Source organism: Pteronotus mesoamericanus, unplaced genomic scaffold (genome assembly GCF_021234165.1).
Source record: "Pteronotus mesoamericanus isolate MK-2021 breed Mesoamerican mustached bat unplaced genomic scaffold, CSHL_Meso_final contig_116, whole genome shotgun sequence".
Taxonomy (NCBI): Eukaryota; Metazoa; Chordata; class Mammalia; order Chiroptera; family Mormoopidae; genus Pteronotus; species Pteronotus mesoamericanus.
The window spans coordinates 8,240,436-8,261,439 of NW_026555027.1; the positions used below are offsets into that span (position 1 = coordinate 8,240,436).

Consider the following 21,004-nt stretch of genomic DNA (forward strand, 5'->3'; position numbering starts at 1 on the left):
GAAAAGAGAAGATCCCCTGTCCCTTTCCCTCCCTCCCTGGGCTCCCGGTTTGGCCACAGCCGAGCGGGCTTGGAGATGGCGGTCCTAGAGAGGGACCCCGCTGTGTGTCAGAGCCCTGGGCCGCTGGCCTAGCCCCTGAGAGTTTCCTGACTCAGGGGCTCCGGGACTGGGGACGGCCCACAGCGCCTGCTTGGCCAAGGGGCGCAGGAGGCTCTCGGAGTGGATCTAGCGGCGAGCTGGGTCACTGCCCCCAGCAAGAGCAAAACAAGAGCACGCGCACCTGCCGGCCCCGCCCACTGGCCTATGGCGGGGTGTGGGCGGGGCGGGGGCGGGGCTTACGCGGGCGGGGCGAACCCGGCAGCGGCTGGAGCTGGAACCCGCACCCGGCGCAGTGGCCCTGCCAGGAGCGAGCGCAGCCTTGTGCCCGCCGCCCATCTCTTCCTTCGCCGCTGCTGCCGCCACCGCGGCCGCCTAGTCCCCGCCGCTGCTGCCGCCGCCGCCCCCGGGGCATGGCCTGTCTGATGGCCGCTTTCTCGGTCGGCACCGCCATGGTGAGTGAGTGCATCTTACGCTCCCGGGGCTTGGTTCTGTTTTCCAGGAGAGCAGCAAACACACAAAGACCCGCACCCTCACCTTGACACCTACCCCTGGGTCCCGGTCTCCCATCGCCCACGTCCTCGCAATCCAGCGCTGGGGGATGCTCCTTGCACCGGCCGAGGACGCCGGGAAGGTGGAGGCTCCAGGAGTGGGCGGGAGACGGCCAGCACCCCCACAAGTGGACAGATGGCCTTGACCTCGTCCGCTTCTGGCTGAGGGGCATGGGGCCCGAGGACCTGGTGTGTACTGGGGAGGGCGACACCCTGGACCGGAGAGGGTCCCATCTCCTGCTGGCGCGTGCGGCCGGGGCTCCTGAAGCCGGCACTTCTCTCGCCACCCTGAGGGGCTCCCGGGCACGATCTCGGGGAACAAAAGAGGGAGCTGCTCCCCGAAGCCAGAGCCTTGCACTGCCCCTTAGCTCCCCGGGAACTCTCTGGGACCTGCTCCGGAGGGGGCGGCGGAGTCCCGGGGAGGCAGACAAGAAGGAGCCTGGATACCTGCAGGCCACCTTTCTGCATCCTTTAGAGAGACGCGGGGTGGGTGGGGGGTGGGGACAGAGGCACTCATCTTAACGTCTCAGGGGGGTGCCAGCTCCGCATGGGGACCATTCGGTGTTGGTGAATTCCTTGCTAGATACAGCAAGTGCTCTTCCCAGGGGTAGTCAAAAGTCTCTGGCTCATTTATGATAGCTCCATAAGCTCACAGTAGGACAAAACAAACCAACTAAGGGATGGCCCACCTATATGCTAAGGCCTTTCATTTCCATGACTAGCAAGCCGGCATTGCAGTTAGGTGGGTACTTATGGACTGGATTTCGGGTCATCTAAAGTACAAATAGAGCATATTACGTATTCCAATCCATATCGCCCTCCCTATCCATCCCTCTTTCTGTCCTCTGTCTGTGTATTTACTATCCTGCTAGTTCCTTCCCATAGGCTATAAGCCCACAGAGCACAGCGACACCAATTTGTCACCTCCACCCCTCGCCTTATTTCATTTTTAGCATCCTGTATTGAAGTCAGCAGGGCTCAGCAGTGTTTGACCGACAGTTACCTCTTGCCTTAAGCTCAAGAGGAAAAAAAAAAAATGTAGCCGGGTTTCTGCGCATGCTCTGTTCTGCCAGCTGCATCCTCTGATTCCAAACAGGTTACTGTAGAACATACCGCGCCTCGCCAGCTCATTATATAATGATTTTGTGTAAACTGATAGAATGGGGCCACGGGCACGTTAAGGAGGTTGGTAGAGCAGGGGGAGCCGAGGGACTCGCAGGCCAGATCCTATCTCTGGGCTTGCTCTGCCTTTATCATTTGGCTTCTTACAGATAAGAAGGGTGGACGGGGGAAAGCCAGGAAAGGCAATTCCCTCCCCATGACATTTGCTTGGATCTGGTTGGGCGTTTGCATTGTACTCAGCAATCCTGCCTTTTACATTTGCCTGCGTATTTGGGATTCCTAAATTATGCTGATAATGGAAAATTAAGATTATTATTGTCAGTTGCAAGTAAAAAAGTTTCAGGTCTTTTTGGTGCTGGGTAACTCTTGAAGTCCTTTCAGGGCCGCTAAAGTGCCTTACCCATGTTGGAAAATAATGAATCAGAATGTTTTGAGCTTTTTATGTCAGGATTGTCTTTATGTTACGTTGTGATGGACACACAGCCCCAGAACGCAAGTGTTTTGTTCTCATGTGGCGATGCTAGTGGCTGGACTCTTATTTTTTAGGGAACTTTAAAAAAAATATATTTTCTCTCTGGAAATCTTGAGTTTTGTTTGTTTGTTTGATCCAAGGAATTTTACTCAAGTCATAAACAATGAGGTCTGGAGAGCTCCCTAGGATCCCGGGGGTTGCCTTACCGTCACCCCAGCTCTGGGGTTTAGCCCGTGCTGAGTGGGCCAGGTGTGAGTTAGAGTAGCCAGTGCCCCCTGGGTAGTGGCAGTGGAGTCCCCGAGCTGGTGGAAGGGGCAGCCATAGGTTTCCAAGGGGATGGTGGTATTTGAGGTCATGTGAAACCAGGGTTTTGGTTTTGGTGAGTTTGGCATTCCGAGTGACTACCCAAGTGGCATCTGCCCTTTGCTTGGTTAAGGGTGTGCCATTTGGGTTATTTTTCTGCAGGCAGTGGCCTTGAGAATTCTCACTGGTACGTTTTCCTCTAATGTGCCCGGGGTACCAGGGAAGGGTCTGCCTAGGTGGGAACCAAGGCCGTTGGCGGTGAACCGAAAAGAGAAGTGAGAGAAAGTGCATGTGAGCACCCGGTGCTTGTAAGTTCCTCTTCCTTTTCCTCCCTTTCCTGTGATGCAGGTGTGTGTGTCTCTCTGTCTGTCTCTAACTATGCTTCCCTGGTAAGTAGAGAGAGCCAACCTCACAAAAGCCTAGTGGGTGGCAGGTGGGATGGGTCGCTGCCTGTTAGGGACCTTCTCCAGCTAAACAGGAATCTGTCTCTGTGAGCATTCAAGTTGAAATCAGCACCAAAGGAGATATTCTCACCAACAGCCAGCAGGATCAGTCCCAGTAGGAGCGCCTCAGCATTCAACACCCATGAATGGACTTACTATTATTTACCATTTATTATGCAGCATAAATTGTGTGTGGAGGGGGTGAGGTCAAGACAAGGTTTTGGTAAAGTAGGGAAACATACAAGGAAATGGAACCACTGGAGAAGGAAGATGTATTTGTTTCGTTATTAAGGAGCTCAGGATGCTGAAGACAGCGAGCTGTAACCTACATTGCAGGTCGCTCTCAGCTAAGGATGTGTTTCCAGAGAATTGGTCTATTTTGGAGTGACAGCCACCAGCTCCCATCATACAGGATTCCATGATTTTATTAATTGGGCGAGGCCAGTGGACACCCACAGAGGAAAGGTGGACAATGCTGCGTACAGCTGTGATGTTACTTTATTTGGGGTGGAGTTGTATGGTTTTCTCAGTTTGTTGTGGGTGTCCCTATAATGGACAGGGGCTGGGATGACCCAGGGACACCTACAACTTGTCTGTAAAAGGCTACGCGCTGCTAGGGATGCCGGCTGGGAGGACAGGGTGCCCATATGCAAGCCACGCAGAGCTGGGCCCCGCCTTGGCTACTCACTAAACGTGGGGTCTTGGTCACGTCGGGCAGTCTCCCTGTGCCTTAGATCCCTCCTCTGAAATGGATGAGGGGAGATGACAGTACCCCCGCCAGAGCTGGGGAGAGCGTAAGAGGCATACTCTCTGCCGCCTGGCGTTTAAAGGGCTCATTGTGCTCGCTGAATCAATAGTCATTGTTTATAGTCACTTACCTACTATGCGGGAGGTGTTATTGTTTAATACTCTAAATAGTGAATACTGGCTTCTCTCTCTCTCTCTCTCCCTCCTCACTCCCAGATCAGTTTAGTCACCCAGCTTTGTCCTGCGCAGCATTGCATGTCCCTTCTGAGTCTCTGCATGGTCTCGTTACAGCTCTTGCCTCACAGTATTGTAACTAATTGCCCCTATTCTTGCCTGGGGCCTGATCTTGCATGTGAGTTGCTGAGGTTATAGGCCATGTCCGTGTGGGTGACCACTAACCCCCAGGACTTTACGTGGTGCTCAGTTTGTTAAATGAACGAGTGAGAGACTAGAGAAGCTTAGGGTCTCGTAGGGAAAATGAGGCCCCATAATAATAGAGGTCTGGCACCTACTACAGCCGGTGGTGAGGGGGTGGCTGGGATAGTGGCTCTCCATTCCTGTATTCATCAGGAAGGAAAGCTGCGACCTGCTCCTGGGCCTCCTCAGGGGTTGCCACCTGGGGTGGACACTGGGGGAGAGCATGGACGGTCTGTGGCAGCCGGAGTGCTGGCCACGGTGGAGGCCAAGGGGGCCGCCACTGGAGAGGAGTTGCTGGATACTCTTGGCCCCCAACTGAACACGCAGGGACTGGGGGTCCCGAGGTAGAGCCAAGTCTGCCAGCAGGACGTGGGCTTGGAACCCTATGGTTAGCCTTTTCTCTGGGCCAGAACAAACCCTTCCCTCTTTTGGAATGGTGCTTGTGAGTTCCTCTTCCTTTCCCTCCCTTCTCCCTGATGCTGCGGTGGGGGTGTGTGTGTGTGTGTGTGTGTGTGTGTGTGTGTGATTTTTCTCATCCCAGGCCCTTCATATGTTACAAAGGTGTCTGCTGAACGGACACCTTTGTTCAGGGTTGCCAAGCCTTTTCTCTGGTATAGTGGGGTGAGGAGGAACTTTGGGGGCCAGGCCTGGAGCTCGGCTTGCCCATTGTTCTCTCCACTGCCCCCCCAAGACCAGGGTTTGGTGCCTCTGGGGCAATTACGGAGTCGAAGTGGGTTATAAGCCTGGGACAGCAGCACGTGCCCCGAAGGCCAAGTTGGGCGGGCAAAGGGATGGCCTTTGGTGCCTGCTCTGGGTGCCAGAGCTGAAGTTGCACATTTTCTCCCAATCACCCAAAGCCAAGAACGTGCTGAGCTATGGCAGCGTCTGCTATTACTGTTTTAAGAGGCCCCGACACAGAGAGCCCAGAGCAAGCTCGGAGGCAGAGGCGGCGGGTCCCGTGGCTGTCTCTTGGGAGTTGGAGAGACACCTGTCATGCCAAGGCTCTGAGGAGCCCCGATGTTGGACTAACACAGACCTTCTCTGGCTTCCAGAATGTATGAACCTACTTATGTTTGTACTGGAAACATTTCACAGGCTGGGTCAGTAGCGAACCGAGCTTAATTTTGTCAGTTTTACTCTGCACTTTAATTTTTATCCACAGAGTGTTATCGTCAGTGAGCCGAGCTTTGATTTGGTTAAGTTTTCCAGAGGCAGGAGATGCCTGAGAGGTGCGCGCGCGCCTGTGTGCGCACCATGCCTTTTTCTTAAATGTCAAAGTAACATTTTCAAACATCACAAGAACCAGAAACCCCTATGCCCACATCTGCCCTTCCCTCTGTGCTTTAGATCTTCAAAACCACCAAGCCCTCCAAGATTTTTGAGCCCTTCAGTACCATGATGGAAAAAATGCCAGCTCTTCCAGGACACAGTCAGGTGCCCTCAAGAAGACATTCCGAAAGCAGGAAGGGTTTGTTTTGGCCATGTGAGTTGCTAGGTTGGTAGGAATATTTAGGGATGATCCACTCTCAGGTTTTGCTTTGGATTTTTGATTAGAAACAATAATGATCACAAAGCTATCCGCTCAAAAGCAATGCCTAGCGAAACTTTGTGGAAAAAGAACAGCACGGCACTGTTCCTCTTTAGGAGAAATAACAGCGCTGCGCTGTGTCCCCAGTTCTATTGTAGTCTCAGGGGCTTGAATGACCCCAGACGGTTATCCACAGCCTCTCCCGATCAGGCTGACTGCCTCCTGTGGTATGAAGGAGCATCGACAGAGGCCCACGCTTCTGACCTCTGTGGAATGTTCCTTCTTGATTCAAGAGACAGCTAGAGAAAGCACAGAATAATATTTGTCCACCCCAGGGTTCTTCTGAGTTTCAGCGGTGCCTGAAGCATATTGATTTTTTCAGGGTTGCCAAGCCATTAGAAAAGATATACCTTTCTTTGCATAGAGACTTTTGGTTTCTAGCACATCAGCAGCAGTTCGGTGGACTCCCAATGGAAGCTTCAAGGCCACTGAGCTATGAAATGTTAGGTGCTCACGTGATGCATTGGAAGGGGCATCTTGGGGGCCGGGGGAGTTTGTTTTGTTCTTTTATGACTCAGATTCTGGGATCACTTCTGCCCCTCACTTAATTATGGAGCTTAGAGCAAGTTCAAGTTCCTTAAATTGTTTGTGTCTCAGTTACCTTGTCTGTGTAATAGAGAAAAAATATCAAACTTCCTAATTTTTTCAGTGCTATTATTAAGGTACAGCGAGAAAGGAGAATTGTAAGTGATTTGGAAAATTTACAAGGGAAACAAAAGCTAGCTCCCACACAACCCAGAGGTTCACATGGTATTTTTGCTCATGAGAAATGCTGATGAGCTTCCAGGAGAAAGGCACTAAGAAAGCTCGTTTTAAATACAATGTTCAATTATAGATTTTTAGGAGCCTTATGCACTTTTATTGGGATTTTTAATGAGTGGACTGTACATAGAGAATATTTTATGGTGGCTAGTGTTTCATTCTTTGAAACAATGAGTCTGGTTTTGTGATTAGGTTTTATGACTCCAAACAAAGACTGGTTAGATGAGTTTCATATCTTATACTAAGCACTGTTGTGCTAATAGAAGAAAAAGTGATGGCTAGAGAAAATAGATTCCTCTAGGCAAGCCGTCATCTCTCCCAAAGTCGCTCTGTAGTTTGAGAAGTTTTGTTATGAATATTCAATGACCTTGAATCTAGTAGCCAGTCTCCTGTGCTCTTTTCCTTTATGTGGCTCATATCCTCTCCTGGCTTTTCCTCCCTGTTTTTTTTATAGAATGCCAGCGGTTACACTGCAGCTATGACGGAGCCCAAGTCGGTGTGCGTCTCGGTGGATGAGGTGGTCTCCGGCAACATGGAGTCCACCGAGAAGGACCTGCTGAACGGACACCTGAAAAAAGTGGACAACAGCCTCACGGAGGCCCAGCGGCTGTCCTCGTTGCCTCGGAGGGCGGCTGTCAACATTGAATTCAAGGACCTCTCCTACTCCGTTCCAGAAGGACCCTGGTGGAGGAAGAAAGGTAGGGAGCGCGGCTGCTGTGGGGGTTAGGAGGCGAGAGGAACCTGTGAAGGAAGCAGCAGGTTGTTTGGGAAAATGTAGGTCTGAAGTTGGGGGGGCTCAGTCTTCCCACTCTGTCACTCACATCGCTAATCTATTTGATTACTTTGTGCCTGATTTTTTTCCTTACCTATAATATGAACAGATGGATAGATGATTCAACACTCCCGGTGGCTCTTAACTCCTCATCGAGGACAAAGAATTAACAAAGATCGGCCACATCTTTGTGGCCGGTTTTGGGAGTGCACTCAGGGGGTCCTCCTTACTGGGGGCTGTTTAGGTTACTCTTTCAAGGTGGGACTATTCTTTACTGTTTCAGAGCAAAATGGAAGACCGGTGCTCCCTCGTAGGTCTGAGGTGTTGAAAGGGAGCTGGCAACTTAGCATGACCTCTCCTGAAATGAATCATCTACATTTAAGGATCTTAGAAGGACTGTCACGGGTGATGTTGATAGGATACTTAAAAAATAAACTATTGTCAAATGAACCATAGAAATAAAAATAGAAGAGATAGAGAGGATGGAATTTGGGAGGTCTCTGGAAAGTTCCACAGTCCAGGAGCTTGCCACCAGCTTGTTGTTTGTGAACAGGAACCGACAGCTGACAGTATTTTGAGTTTTCTTAGCAACCTGGATATTCCTTTGCCAGCTCTAGATTTTTAAAGTGTGTGAGGTCAGTGCCACTTGGGATGGGATTTCTGGCCTATTTCTTCCTGTGGTACTTGCCCCTCGTCTCATTCTGCTCCAAGCACCCATCGCCCACCCAACTTTCGGGTGGGGGACATATTGGGGAAGGATACATTACACATCACCAAGAAACGGTAGTCCCTAGTTTCTAACGAATCACTTAAAACATTTTGAAAATCTATGAGGAATTTGGAACAATAGAGGCGACTCGCATGCCACAGAAATACTGTCATTTTTTTAGGATTCCCAACTTGAACCTAGATTTGACCCTTCTTAATTTTTGAAAAAGATCCACCAAGACACACTTTTTAATTTTTCTTCCTTTTTTTCCCCTCCCTCTTACCTTCCTTTTGTTTTCCTACTCTCGGGAAGCTGAGGGCATGGGCACCCTGGACTTCTTGGTAACCATAATTTTAGAATCTGGACCGACTGGGTGCTGGGACCTGCCAGCCAAGGTGGTTGGTGGATGACTTTACGTCTGTTTGCACAATCAGGAACGGATCCTAAACCTTCTCACCGGCTGGTTGCAGAGCATTGTTACCTGACACATTTTCACAGCATCCAGCCTGTTTTGTTAAGAAATTCTGTGACAGACTCGGGGTTGGGCTGGTTCGTCCAAGCCTATTGAAATTCCACCGTAAGTTTTCAGTCTTTCTCTCCTGAACGTGAAAGCAAGATTTTTACCCAAAAAAATGCACCAAATGACCAGGAAGGCCTTGTTATGTTTGGCTTGGTTCATCTGTGCAGACAAATTGTGGCAAACCCGTAAGCAGTATAGACCAGTTTCTGTCCATCGGGTACAGGTGGCCTTAGGAACGCTGTCCCGGTGGTTGGAAATGCTCGGATGGCGCTCGCTTACAGTGAAGATAGCTTGCGATGCAGAAATGCAAACACCTGAAAACTGTGGCAGAATCTTGGTATGACATCCAGCACAGCAGGTGCTCAACCAATGTTTGTAAGTGAAGAGGAGCGTTTCCCAGCCCCACATGCGTCTTGTTCACCCTGTATTCTCTGAAAGCCAGAACTGGTCATACTAATTGCCCAACTTCACCAATGATGATGGCGTCTTAACCAGCGAGGGAGGGGCAGCAGTTGGAAGTTCAGCTCTGTGGCTACCAGGCACTTGTCCTGTAGTAACCCCTGCTGGCTCAGGGCGGGAGGAGGACGAGGTGGAGGAGGAAGTGAGCCCTGAGGGACCCGCCCATGAGTCAGAGATGGTTAGCACCAGAGGAAGCTGGACACCATGGGGCTTCTGTGTCCCCGTGGCTGGTTTGCAGGCAGGTGAGGCCCAGTTGCTGACTTCCTCCCAGGCCCCCTCTTCTGCAGCGGCACCTGCATTTGCTCCATGTTGCCTGCCCTTCCCCCACTGCGTGCACCACCGTTTCCTTTGTTCTCGGTATCCTGCCATTCAGAATTTAGACAGTTTTTCACTCCAACATAAATTCTGGGTGGGAAATTGTTGTCCACCTTCTCACTGAATAGAAAGGACCCTGAGTGGTTAAGGCCTGCCCACCCGAGCTAGCCGGGCAGGCCTGGGACTGTGGGGGCGATTCCGGGCGCTGCGGTCTGACTCGGTGCCTGTGCCCTGCCTGGCACAGGGCCTGGGGTGCCGGGGTCCCTGCAGTGCTCCCTCTCCAGGCCCGGCGCTCCGCTGCTGCTTGCTGAACTGGTTGCCCCACTAGGTCAGAGGCTGTACCCGGGGAAGTCTCGAGTTTTCCTGAAAGAGAGGGGTCAGCCTCCAGGCACACCTCAGCGCTCACTGTGTCCTCATCGCCAGCAGGCTCTCAGGTGCCACCCCTCCAGTGAGCTAGTGACTTGGGCACCATATTTCCCCAACCGAGAGCTGCCTCCAGGATGAACAGTCCAAGTCAGCCCTTAGCCTGGACCCAGGCGTGGGGCTGATCCCTGCGAGCGCCACCTGCACCGCTCCCACCAGGCCCGCTGTCCTCCCGTCGGCTTCCAGCCACCCCTCGGGTCTGGCTCCTTGCCCTCAATGTGGCCTTTCCCGCTTTGTCCCTCCCATTGCTGGTGACTGCCTCTGTCCCCAGCAACACCGAGGGCAAGCTAAGAATTCAGATCCCAGCTTCTCTCTCATGTCCCTTTTCTCTACGTGGCAATTGTGTATTTGGCCTCCCCTCGGTGTGACCCCAAGAGTGACTGGCCTTGGGGGCAGGAGCTCTTTCTCTTACCTCTGTCACCACGTCAGTATTGGCGTCTCTGTCAAGTGGATTGTTTTATATTTTTTTAATTCAACTTTACACGTGGGTGCTCCTGGTAATGACCGCACGGGGGCTGGACGGCAGGGCATCCGGTGGGGATGGCGTCTCTGGACGCGAGAACGGCAGTGCCTGGTTGCGCAGCAGAAGGAACAGAGCCCCAGAGCAGAAGTGATTTGCTTAAGGTCAGAGTCCACGCTGGGCACTGGCTGTCTGACCCCCCCGCCAGGTTTCTTCCTATCACAAAGGCACTAGATGACTCCAATAAATTCCAGGAAAGTCTTTTTCTCACACAGTTTCTGCCAGGACATGGTGCTATAACACAATCTCAACATAGAATGCTGTAGCAAAGCTTGCGCTGTGATTAGAATATTCTTTTAAACTCCTACGGAATTATTTTAAAGAAAGAAAACAGAGGAGGAGAACGTCATGATCCTCAGAACAAAGGTGTGAGTGATCAATGGCAGTATTGAAGGAGAGGCCAAGCACCAGTTCTTGAACATTCTTGAGCTTGATGATTACCAAGCGTTGAATATGGCATTTAACAAAACATCTTGTAGTTTCAATTGTAGTTACGTTTTCACCGTATGATTAGTGATGTCTTTGGAGGAAAAACTCGATCATATAATAGATTCCTAGTAGAGAATGTAATTATGAAAGGAGCCATTCTCAAGAGAAAAGACTGCACCCCAAGGATGATTTCACCAGCTTCTGACACTGTAATGAGTTTCCCTCAAGGAATTCACTCACTGTAGCTTAAGTTGATGGGACAAAAGATTCGGAACAACGTGGACTTCCATGCAGGCACACAAGCTATTGTGTCAGGGGACTTACCTGAACAATGCAGGTTGGTCATTCTCAATGAGGCCCCAGGGTAGCTTACTTCTGAAAGCAGCTCCTGTTTCCTGCACGTAGATGCTCTGTTGGTAACACGTGGGGCCCCAGGCTAAGAAGAGAGTCCACAGCAGACCCTCTGAGATGAACACATGGATGGTGTGGAGAACATCTGACGCAGAAATAGCACTTCCTGGCTTTCAGGGCTCATTCATACAGGGGTCTCTATTGGTCTTAGGATGTAACTGGTCGTAAAGTAAAAGTAGAGTGCTCGGGGTCCTCTGGATAGTGCTTTACGCCCTCACCCCATCCCAGCCCATGAAGGAGACCGTGGCACTTTCCATTTGTGAAATCAAAGCAGGTCCCCTTGGCTCAGGGCCAGTCCTGCCCGGTGTACCCGTGGAATACATGAGGTTCAGAGTCACAGCCCAGGTTACAGGAGCACGGAAGGTGGGGCTTGATAGCAGGCCTGTGGGATTTGAGGCTGAGACCCGACAAGGAACCCGGTACACCGCTGGCCCCGCGGAGGGCCCGCCACCCGAGCGCCACAGCACGGATGGGCCTCGCCCCATTTCACGAAGCTATCAGCAATTGCATGGACGATCCGGACTGATTTTGGTTTTCATTGACCTGCTTGGATGTCAGTCCCCTCTGCCATTCATAAGGCGTTTCCTAGTCCTTGGGGCCATCCGTAGCTGTTTTGTCCCCTCGCCGGGGAGGGGAGGCTGAGGCATGTGGCGTGCTTTCCCATAAACAGGTGACATGATTCTTAGAAATTAAATACCCCTCCCAGGCTTACCTCGGGGTGAAGTGCAGGCTGAGAACAAAAGTAACCATATCTGGAGCTTTAGCACATTCTCTTTACTATCCCTCAGCCAGGCGTTGTCTCAACATGGTAACCCTCCAATGGGATGAAATAGCATCTCCTACTTTGAAATCCGACCCGCCAGCCTCCCCCTTGCCAAATGCCAGGAAGGAGTTAAACAATCTGGGCAGCCCCAGCTTATCTATATTGGTTTGCTTCTAAGCTATAAAAATGCATTTCAACACCCTTCTCAAATTCGTTTGCTTTCTCTTAATTTCCGTAACTATTTCCCAAGGCCTGTAATGACAGGCAGGTTAAAATGAGTGGAACGTACCTTTAATAAATGCCTTTAAGGAATTCCATTAAGGGAAGACCGGAGCCTAACCAAGAGCTGGGTGACTTGATCCAACCCCCTCGGGCAGGCATGGGAAGGGTGGCCGGTTTAAGGGGGGCTGCAGAAATCCCAAGGCAGCAAAGGGCTCAGGGGCTGGGCTCCTTGAGTTCAGCTGGGGTTCCTGCAGCATGAATGGGTGGGTTACTCTTGTGTTTCTTGGGAACCATCATGCTAAGGTGGGTTTTCTTTTGTGTGCGAAAGGAAATTGCTTTTAAATAGTCTGCGTTTGTCTTCATTCGAGGCTATAGCCTTTTATAGTCTTTTAAAAGACTATAGCCTTGAGACTATATAGCCAAATCTAGTCTTTTATTTCATGCAGTGTGGTGAACCTAAACCTTCGTACATGGGCGCCTTGCTTGAGGCTCAGGTGTCATAAATGGAGCCAAATGGAGACCCTGTCTTCCCCTCTGGGGCCAGTTCTCAGCTTCTTAGTTCTTGGTGGCTCCCTGGGGCAGGCAGGCAGGACGCCCACTCGGGGACCTTTGATGATGGGCCTTCCGGAACAGTTCTGATCATTTACCTTATAGGCTCCAAAAGAGGCTTTGAAAAGCTGCCGAGGATGAGCCGACTCTCGCAGCAGACGCATGACAGATGAATGCAGACCGACTTTGTTCAAAACCAAAGGGTTTGCTAGTTTACGAGGAGGACTTTACATCCAAGGATCTAGATGCTTCTCTACTCCAGCCAGCACATGCCCTCCCTTTGAGCACACTGCAGGGAAGCCAAACCGTCATCCCGCTGGGGCCTGGGACCTGGGGTGCGTGGTTCAAACATGTGCCGCTGTCAGGCTCTACACCCTCGCAGGAATGGCTCAGGCGGCTCTGCCAGCATGGGCGTGGAGGTCTCCTTTCTCCCTTTGCTTCTGTGTCTGGCCATCTCTGTGATCCTGGGATTGGCAGGTCCTGTATCCGGGCATGCTCACACTCTGCCACTTTCCCAGAGATTGTGCCTTTTCTTGAGCCATCTGGCCTCTTCAGAGTGACATTGCTGGACTGTGCTCTGCACAGTAGGGGGTTGGTCTCACTGTTCCACTTTTTGGGGACATTCTTGCCACACTTATTTTCACCTGCTGGGTGGGTGCCCTCCTGCCTCCTTTTAAAACCTCAAATATGCTTGTATGTTGAAAACTTCATATTCTCGAACTAAAGTTCTCTCTTGCAAACCAGAACCTAATCTGCCAAGGCCAAGAAATAACCCAAGGTGACATTTCGCTGAACACAAAACCCTTTCTTTTGTTTACAGATTGGCAGGGAAAAAAAACTGTTTAGTAACCATATACCTGCTCTTTTTGAGTTCAGTTCTAGAATCAACAGATTTGCTTATTTAAGAAACAAAGGTACCACATGGGTCAGATTAAATTGTTTGGAAAGAAGAAATGGTACAAAGTAGGGTTTTGTAGAACAGGGGTGATTCTCTATCCAACCCATGCTGAGGAAGTTCTAGAACCTTCAGAGGAAAGCTTACCTTCCAATAAAATATATCCGATACACATTCTTGTTGCCCATTATATGAACAAAGGCAGCAGGAGGCGGTTGCAGAGTCAGGGTTGGAGGCTCGGGCGTCTGCAGCGTCTGGTCTGACCCCAGCCGTTAGCTTCACTTCTCACTCTGCCAGCTGTGCTGTTGTTAGTCACCCTGTGCTTTGTAGGGCAAGTAGCATTCGGTGTCAAAATTAAGACATGCCAGACTGACTTCATGATTGTGATTACATCCAACAGAGACCTATATTTAGAATCAAAATCTTCGAGTCCAGAGGGGACTTGGAGCTCCCGTGGCTTGACCCCTCACCGAAGGAGTAGACCTCCTCGCCCCATCCCCAGCAGTGGGTGGCCAGCCTCCTTGTGAGCACTTCTAGTAACTGGGGGCTGACAGTTCCCCAGGCAGCCAGGCCCATGTTGGCACAGTCGAACTCTTAGAAAAGGCGTCTGTCTCTCGAGATGACATCTGAAGTCGAGTACTGTTCATTAGTCGATCCAGCTCCACTTGTTGGAACTCTGCAGGATAGACCTTCATCTTGGTCTTGAAATGAACTCACAAGTTGAAAAGAGGATGCCTGACCCAAGTACAAAATAGTGACCGAGTGTGTCAAGAGCCAGAGCTACCTGGAAAGGAAGACGAAAGTAGCAGGTGGCCCTTGGAGGAACCGAGGCCCGAGGCCTGCTTTGGGAGCAGGCCCTGGAGCGGCATCCCTGGGGGCAGGGCCCTGAGCAGGAGACCCTGCTCTGACATGTTTGTTCTCTGTAAATCGATAAGGGCGAAGCGCCATAGAAGAGCAGAAGAGTCACGTTTTCTGTTTCTTTAAAGTCATTCAGGCAGCCCTGTGCACTCAGACAAAAAAAGTCCCCGGCCTGAGAGCTCAACTGCCTGTCTTGAAAGCGAACCTTTTAGCAGAAGTTTTGTGGGATTTCTCAGTTATTTCGCTGTTCCCACTTTTTTGGGGGGGGGAGTACTTGTTTTTAAACTGAACATGTTTTTTACTAAGCAAATGTTAGCTGTAGCACACTGCATCATTAAGTTGTCAGGGGAAAGCCAGAGGGCCCTATCAGTAGGGACATCTTACCCGGGAGGGAGGGAGTTTTAGAGGAAGGCAGATCTCGAATTCCACCTGAAATCTGCAGTCCCGCCTGCCTCAACAAGCTCCACTGAGAACTCCCCCTTGGTCATGTCTCAGGCTCCCTAAAGTGAGCTGTGTGAGGTTTACTCTGCCCACTGCATACACAACCCCAAACCCTGGGGGCAGCAGAGGTGCCACAACGGGCCTCCCCACCTCTCCTGGGGAGGGGGTTCCCAGGCGTCCTTCACGGACTGTGCTGAGCTCCTCCGGGGGCCCTCTCCCTCCTGGAGTTATCGGGCCACCTGTCTTTGTATCCAGACCTTCTTTCCAAGGGCATGGAGACTGGCTAGTCTCCAAGGGACAAATTCAGTCTGGCCTTGTTCTCCATCAGGCCCTAGTAAAGTGGAGGCTCAGGCGGCTTTTCCGCGGGCTTTAAATATGGAGTAAAACCCCATCTCTTTCCCAGGATGGTGCCATGCTGACTCTGCAGGTTCGGGGCCCGCGGTGACGTTTGCACTGTCCCCGCCAGGCGGTCAGACACACCGGTTGTGGGTCTGGTGGAGGCTGTCTGGAGGACTTTCGTGCTCCTTTGGAACCCTAAAATCTGACGGGTTGGAAAAGGAGAGCACCGCCCACCCCTCTCCCGCGCGCGCAGGTGCGGGCCTGCAAGTGCGGGCGGGGCCGGAGCGCGCGGCCGCGCTTGCGCAGTAATGGCCCGCCGCCGTCGCCGCCAACCGCGCCGAGGTTACTGTCGGTCAACGCTCGCGAGTAACCTCAGCAGCCGGGCACGATTGGCTGAGCGCGGGGCGCTGTTGCTAAGCCCGAGCAGAGGATGCGGAACTCCGGGTCCGGATGCTGCGGCCTCCGGGGGCCGCGGTTTCTCCTTCCCCTGAACTGGGGCCTCCCCGTGGACCCCGAGGAGTGCAAACCCCGTGCTCTACTCCAAGTCCGTGGAACACTTGGGCCTTGAAAGTGCCAGAACTTTTCCTGTAGCCTAATTTTACTCCAAAAGATGTTTCTAAAATGGTTCTGATGGTGGAGATATTTTTAAACTGATTAGTATTATTTTGATGTCTCTGAGCATATTTGGGAGACTTCACTGGAGTGGAAATAGCGCACAGATTGATACTTAGGCCATCCTCAAGAAGATGGCTGGCATCCGGGCTGGTTTCTGTGTCCTTGTAGCTTTCATCAGAATGAGGAGGCTTCACAATTTTCCAGACTTGAATTAATTTAAAAACATTTTTTAATTAAAGTGATTGCGGTGACATTGGTCGTGAGGGCCATACAGGTCAGAACTTATATTTAAAGCGGCAGGTAGCACCATTAGGACAGGTTGAACCTGTTTTCTGTGAGGCAAACAATATCTGAATCCTTGGTCTTGTTTTGTTCTGTTTTGGGTTCACTATGTGGATGAAGGGACAAGAGGCAGGAGGGCCTCCTGGGTTGGGCCAAGCAGGTTGGTCAGGAAGCAACCAGCCACCGTTCTTCTCCGAGGTCAGTGGTTAGAAATGACCAGGGCGGTTTCTGGAATCCTGGAATTCCCTTCAGGTATCTGAATTGAGGATCCCGTCAGTGGGCTGGAATCCAGCTGAAAGGCGGCACACTCCCTGCCAAGTGACTTGCACCCTGGGCGTGCGGGCGAGGCAAGGAGACGTAAGAGCTCACCTGGAGCTGTGTTTTCTGAGGATTATTTTTTGGTGACTCCACAGATGTGATAAACAAGGTTCCTGCCCCTTGTGCTGCATTCTAATACCAGGAAGGCCTGGGACCACCCTGGTGGAAGAGGAGGTACCACGCATCACCTCTCCCTGGAACCTGGGCCTTCCCTAGACACCTGGCAGACATGGTTACTTTGGACTTAATTTCTGTGTGTTACGGAAAGCTACACACCATCACTGATATGCTTTTGGGTTCCTAAATAAATGCGAGTTGCCAAGGACTAACAATTCTTTTCATAGTCCTGGGTTTTACTTACTTTTTTGATTTTTTGATTGCGGAGTGGTCCTTTCTGTAAACCTATGTGGAGATGACAGTGAGACTCTCTGTCCTCTGTGACTCACTGAGCTGAAGGTGGAATACAGGAAGTCAGAGGTGGGAAACTTTGACACAATAAGTTCCCTCCGTCTTTCTGAGGTTTAGCGGGTGAGGCGAGTGAAAACTTTTGCAAAAGGAAGGCAGTGCCCATTTATGATACCTGAGCTGTTCCCTGACTGTAGTCACAGTGCATATTGCTAACATAAGAACATACTGTATACAAATGTCAGGTTGAAAAGTGGGAGCCCTTGCATTTAGTTTCATATTTTATCAGAGTCCCCATTAATACTTGTAGGAAAGCTTGCGGGTTTCCTGTTTCCAAACTAAAGACTGACATATCAGCTTGCCCAGAAAATGGTGAGGTCCTAAGCTGTGAGCAGGGAGCCCTCTAACAGTAGGTCTGATCTTCCCCTCCTTAAGTTGTCACAGTGTGTGATGTGTGCGTCCTGGGCCACTCGACGCAGCCTTTCCTCGTACCTAGTTTTTATCTGGCTTACCAGAGGAGGTCGGCAATTTTTATCCCGTCGGTTTCTCTCTTCCCAGGGGTGTTCTGGCTACACGATTTTAGAATTGGATACGTCTCTCTAATAAAAATTTCAAAGTGCTTGCTTAGCCTGCCAGAAAGGGTTCAAGGGCAGCCCTTCCCTGCCTGTCTCCCTGCCTCTTTTCTCTGCAGCCACTCCCCACGGGCCAGCCAGGTGGGCTGCCAGTTAAGCAAGGGGATTGTTCACTCAGGATTTGAGTGTTCTTTGCCTGTGCCACACCCTCTGCCAGGAGCCCACCTTCCCTCCCAGGCTGGGGAAAGGGAGCCTGCCTTCACTCACCCTTACCCCTGTGGCTAGGCTCCTTCCCAGGCACCTCCTTCTGAGCTTCCAAATAGGGACTGTATCAGTTACTCCTTGTCCGTATGGCACAGCCCAGAGTGGGGCGTGGCTGGGAGCCACTTGTTGATACTACAGTTGGCTCAGTGTATTTTAGTGTGTAGGTCACTGAGGGGCTAGTTTTTGTGTTCTTGGTTTTATTAAGGATTTTACTGAATAATAATAGTAACATCAACGTGTTAAGTTGTTCTCTGTGAGAATTTCTTCCTGTTCCTTCTCTCCTAGGCTTCCCAGGTTTCTTGCTCATGGCTACTATTAGGACTTAACCCCAACAATTCAGAGATGTTAATAAATGATTCCTCTTTAAGGCTGTGCCCTTTGCGGGACCAGATAGGCAAAGGTTTCGTCATTCCTGGGAGGTCTTTCAAGACCTTCGGATCGCCACCGGTGGGAATCGCATGACTGAGACTATTTACATTGATGCACCTATTGTACATTGACAGCTACTGGGTGGAAATTTCCACCTTAGGACAAAGCTCCCAGCAACATTATACTCCAAGATCTGGCTCAGGGGGAAGGTTCAGGGAGGTTATCTTAGGAGGATGTGAGAGCCATCAGGTGCGGTGCGTTTCAGCCTTGTGGCTGCATTTTCACGGCTGAAAAGAAGGGGCATCGTGCAGCCCCTCCCGCTGGCAGCCGAGGTGGGCCCAGCGGCGACGCAGGCGTTGGTGGCGAGCACAGCCTCGATGTGGCAGCGGCTGCGCCGGTGTGCAAATGCTGTTCTTGAAATTGCAGATATTTAATGTAAAATTTGTCAGGTTGTAGTTTTGTAGAAAATGCATTTTCCTTCTTTTGCAGTAATACTAAGGTAATGTGTAACAAGGAGGAGGTTAAAATGAATTGGGCTGTACCTGGGGCTAAGTTACAATTTTCTTTTCCCCCCACTTTATCTATTTTCTTTTAATAAAATGATTCCAGGCCCCAGCGCCTTACAGCAGTGTGTGCTCAGTGGGGGAAAGGGCGGCTTGGGAATGTGGGCTCAAGAGTAAGAGTCTGCGTAAACCCTGCTCTCCCGCTTAGTAGCTAGGAAACTGGGTGAGTTACTGGACCTCGTTGTAAAAAGGGCATATTAATAATGATAATGCCCATATTATTGGATTAAATAACCTGACACACATGAAGCACTGGACCGTGCAACTGCTTAATAAACAATGCTTAGGAAGGATGTGATATGTGATATAAAATAATAGCCTAGAATTAATAGGATGGATCAAAGCCTTTTAGTTATCATTCCGAAAGTAAGTCTGGGGTAAAACCTTGTACTTTTAAAATAGAAGAAGTAGAACTACTTCATAGCTCCGGTAAATGGCGACCTAACCAAGCGTCTCCTGGGTGCCAGGTGTTGTCCTAAACGCTTTACCCCTCCAGGGCCCTGTGGAAGAGGAGAGGGGACGTGGAGGGGCTTGCCCAAAGTCACAGGGCTGTGTGTCTTGTCTTAGGAGGAGGGCCCAGCCCTGTGTGCTCCTGTCAGGCGCCCCCGTGTGGGTAGAAGAGGAAGCTGGGGGCCTGACCTGCCTCACTGGGTCCCCACAACTGTGTGAGGCATTGTCCCAACGTCACCAATGAGACAACCGCAGCTGGAGAAGTGTAAGCAGCAGGCTCAGAGTACCTGCGAGGGCCACTAGGACCCCAGGATCAAGCGCACCCTCTCTTTGCCCTGTGTCGTATGATACAGGTCCAGCGACCCCCCAGGCCCAAGGCCATTTTTGGTGAACTCAAAACATGGAAATGTTTACTTCTTCCAGCTTGTGCCTTAAAACGTTGTTTTCAGTGAGTTCGGGGCAGTGTCCTGGGAGAGAAATCCGAGGAGCTTAGAGGGCAAAGCAGTGGAGGGGGCGGGACCACAGCCAGGTCTCGGGACGCCGCCCAGGTTACATCTGCTGCCCAGCTTCAGGGAGAACGAACAGCCGTGGCAAGTGCACGCTCCACGTGCTCACACGCAGCAGGCGTGCCCGCCGGTGCCACCCAGTGACTGAGGGCGGAGGTGGGCACTAGGGGTGAACGCAGCTGCCTTTCCGCATTGTCAGCACAGGGTTGGCGTGGGCAGAAGGAAACGGGGCTTGGGCGTGTGGAATGGCCGCTCCGGCCATCTGCAACCCTGCGAACAGCGTGCTGATCTCTGGGAACGTTATCATTCTGATGTTCGCGGACTCGTGACAACAATGCCCGTGCTCAGAAGCGACTGCCTCGCCCTGGCTGGCGCGGCTCAGTTGGCTGGGGCACGTCCCATAAACCGAAAGTTCCTGGTCAGGGCGCATGTCTAGGTTGCAGGTTTGGTCCCAGCTGGGCATGTACAAGCGGCAATCCATTGATGTTTTTTTTTTTTCTCTCTCTCTCTCCTTCCCTTACCCTCTCTCTAAAATCAATAAGCACATCCTCAGGTGAGGAGTAAAAAAAAATGACCACCTCCCAGGACGCTGGGTCACCAAGTTTGTGCAAACCAGGGCAAAGTGGACATTGTCCCTTCGCCATGACGTCAGCAAGCTTGCCGCGCACCGAGACAGTGCCTGCGGGGAGCCTGCAAGTCCGGGGGGCATTAATAACTTCACACTGTTTCTTAAGAAGTTCCACTTTATTAGGAATGCCCTGTGCTGCTTGGTTACTCATTTTACAAACATGCCTGTTGTTGAAAGTGCAGAACAGTGAGCTATGTTTCTAAGAAACGTGCAGCCAGTGTGTTAAGGTAGATCCTAGTGCGTTTTTATTTTAAGCAAAATTATCAAAGCATGTGCTGGTCTTACCAGTGTATTTTGACTTTTCAAGTTTCTATCGGAATATCGGCCTTTTTGCAAACTGTGCTGTGAGAGGGGAGGCAGGTGCTGTAGCAGCTGGGGGCCCAGGTGGCTGATGTCCAGAACCAAACGGAAAATCGAAGGGCGGGATAAATGCTAAGCGATGAGTCAGGTGAGTGAGCCACGGGAAGCAGCTGACCTTCTAGGGGCTGGTGTCCCTTCCCTAGCTCCGGTGTCACGTCACATCCCTCACACCCCAGTTCCTTCCGAGATGATGGAGGAGCCGTGGCCTGTGTGGTCACGGTCGGTTTGTTTATGCCTCCAGAGGCTGAAGCGACAAGAGGCAATGGTTTCAAACCTGGGTGAGCGCCAGGATGACCCAGAGGGCTTGTGAAACACAGGGGGCTGGGCCCACCCGGGGGTCTAATTCAGCAGGTCTGGGGCAGGCAAGAGTTGGCATGTGCAGAAGTGCCCGGCGGTGCCAACCCTGCTGGCCCGGGGACCCCACTCTGAGAACTGCTGAGTGAGAGCAAAGAGGAATGGACGACCACCTGAAAGCCACAGCTGGCCCTTTAAAAGCTGGAGCCACGTGCTGGAAACAGCCTAAGTGCCCATTAGTAGATGAGTGGA

The 21,004-nt window shown here is 51.3% G+C and overlaps 1 protein-coding gene across 2 annotated transcripts in view; it reads left to right on the forward strand.

Annotated features, from left to right (window-relative positions):
- Positions 1–372: 372 nt before the first annotated feature.
- ABCG1 (ATP binding cassette subfamily G member 1) overlaps positions 373–21,004 on the forward strand; it is a 47,981-nt gene continuing 27,349 nt past the window's right edge. For both annotated transcript variants that reach the window (XM_054578653.1, XM_054578654.1), the window contains exons 1-2: positions 373–551; positions 6,956–7,199. In XM_054578653.1, the coding sequence (XP_054434628.1) occupies positions 510–551; positions 6,956–7,199 (286 nt within the window). In that variant the 5' untranslated portion in view covers positions 373–509. The remainder of the gene's footprint in view (positions 552–6,955; positions 7,200–21,004) is intronic.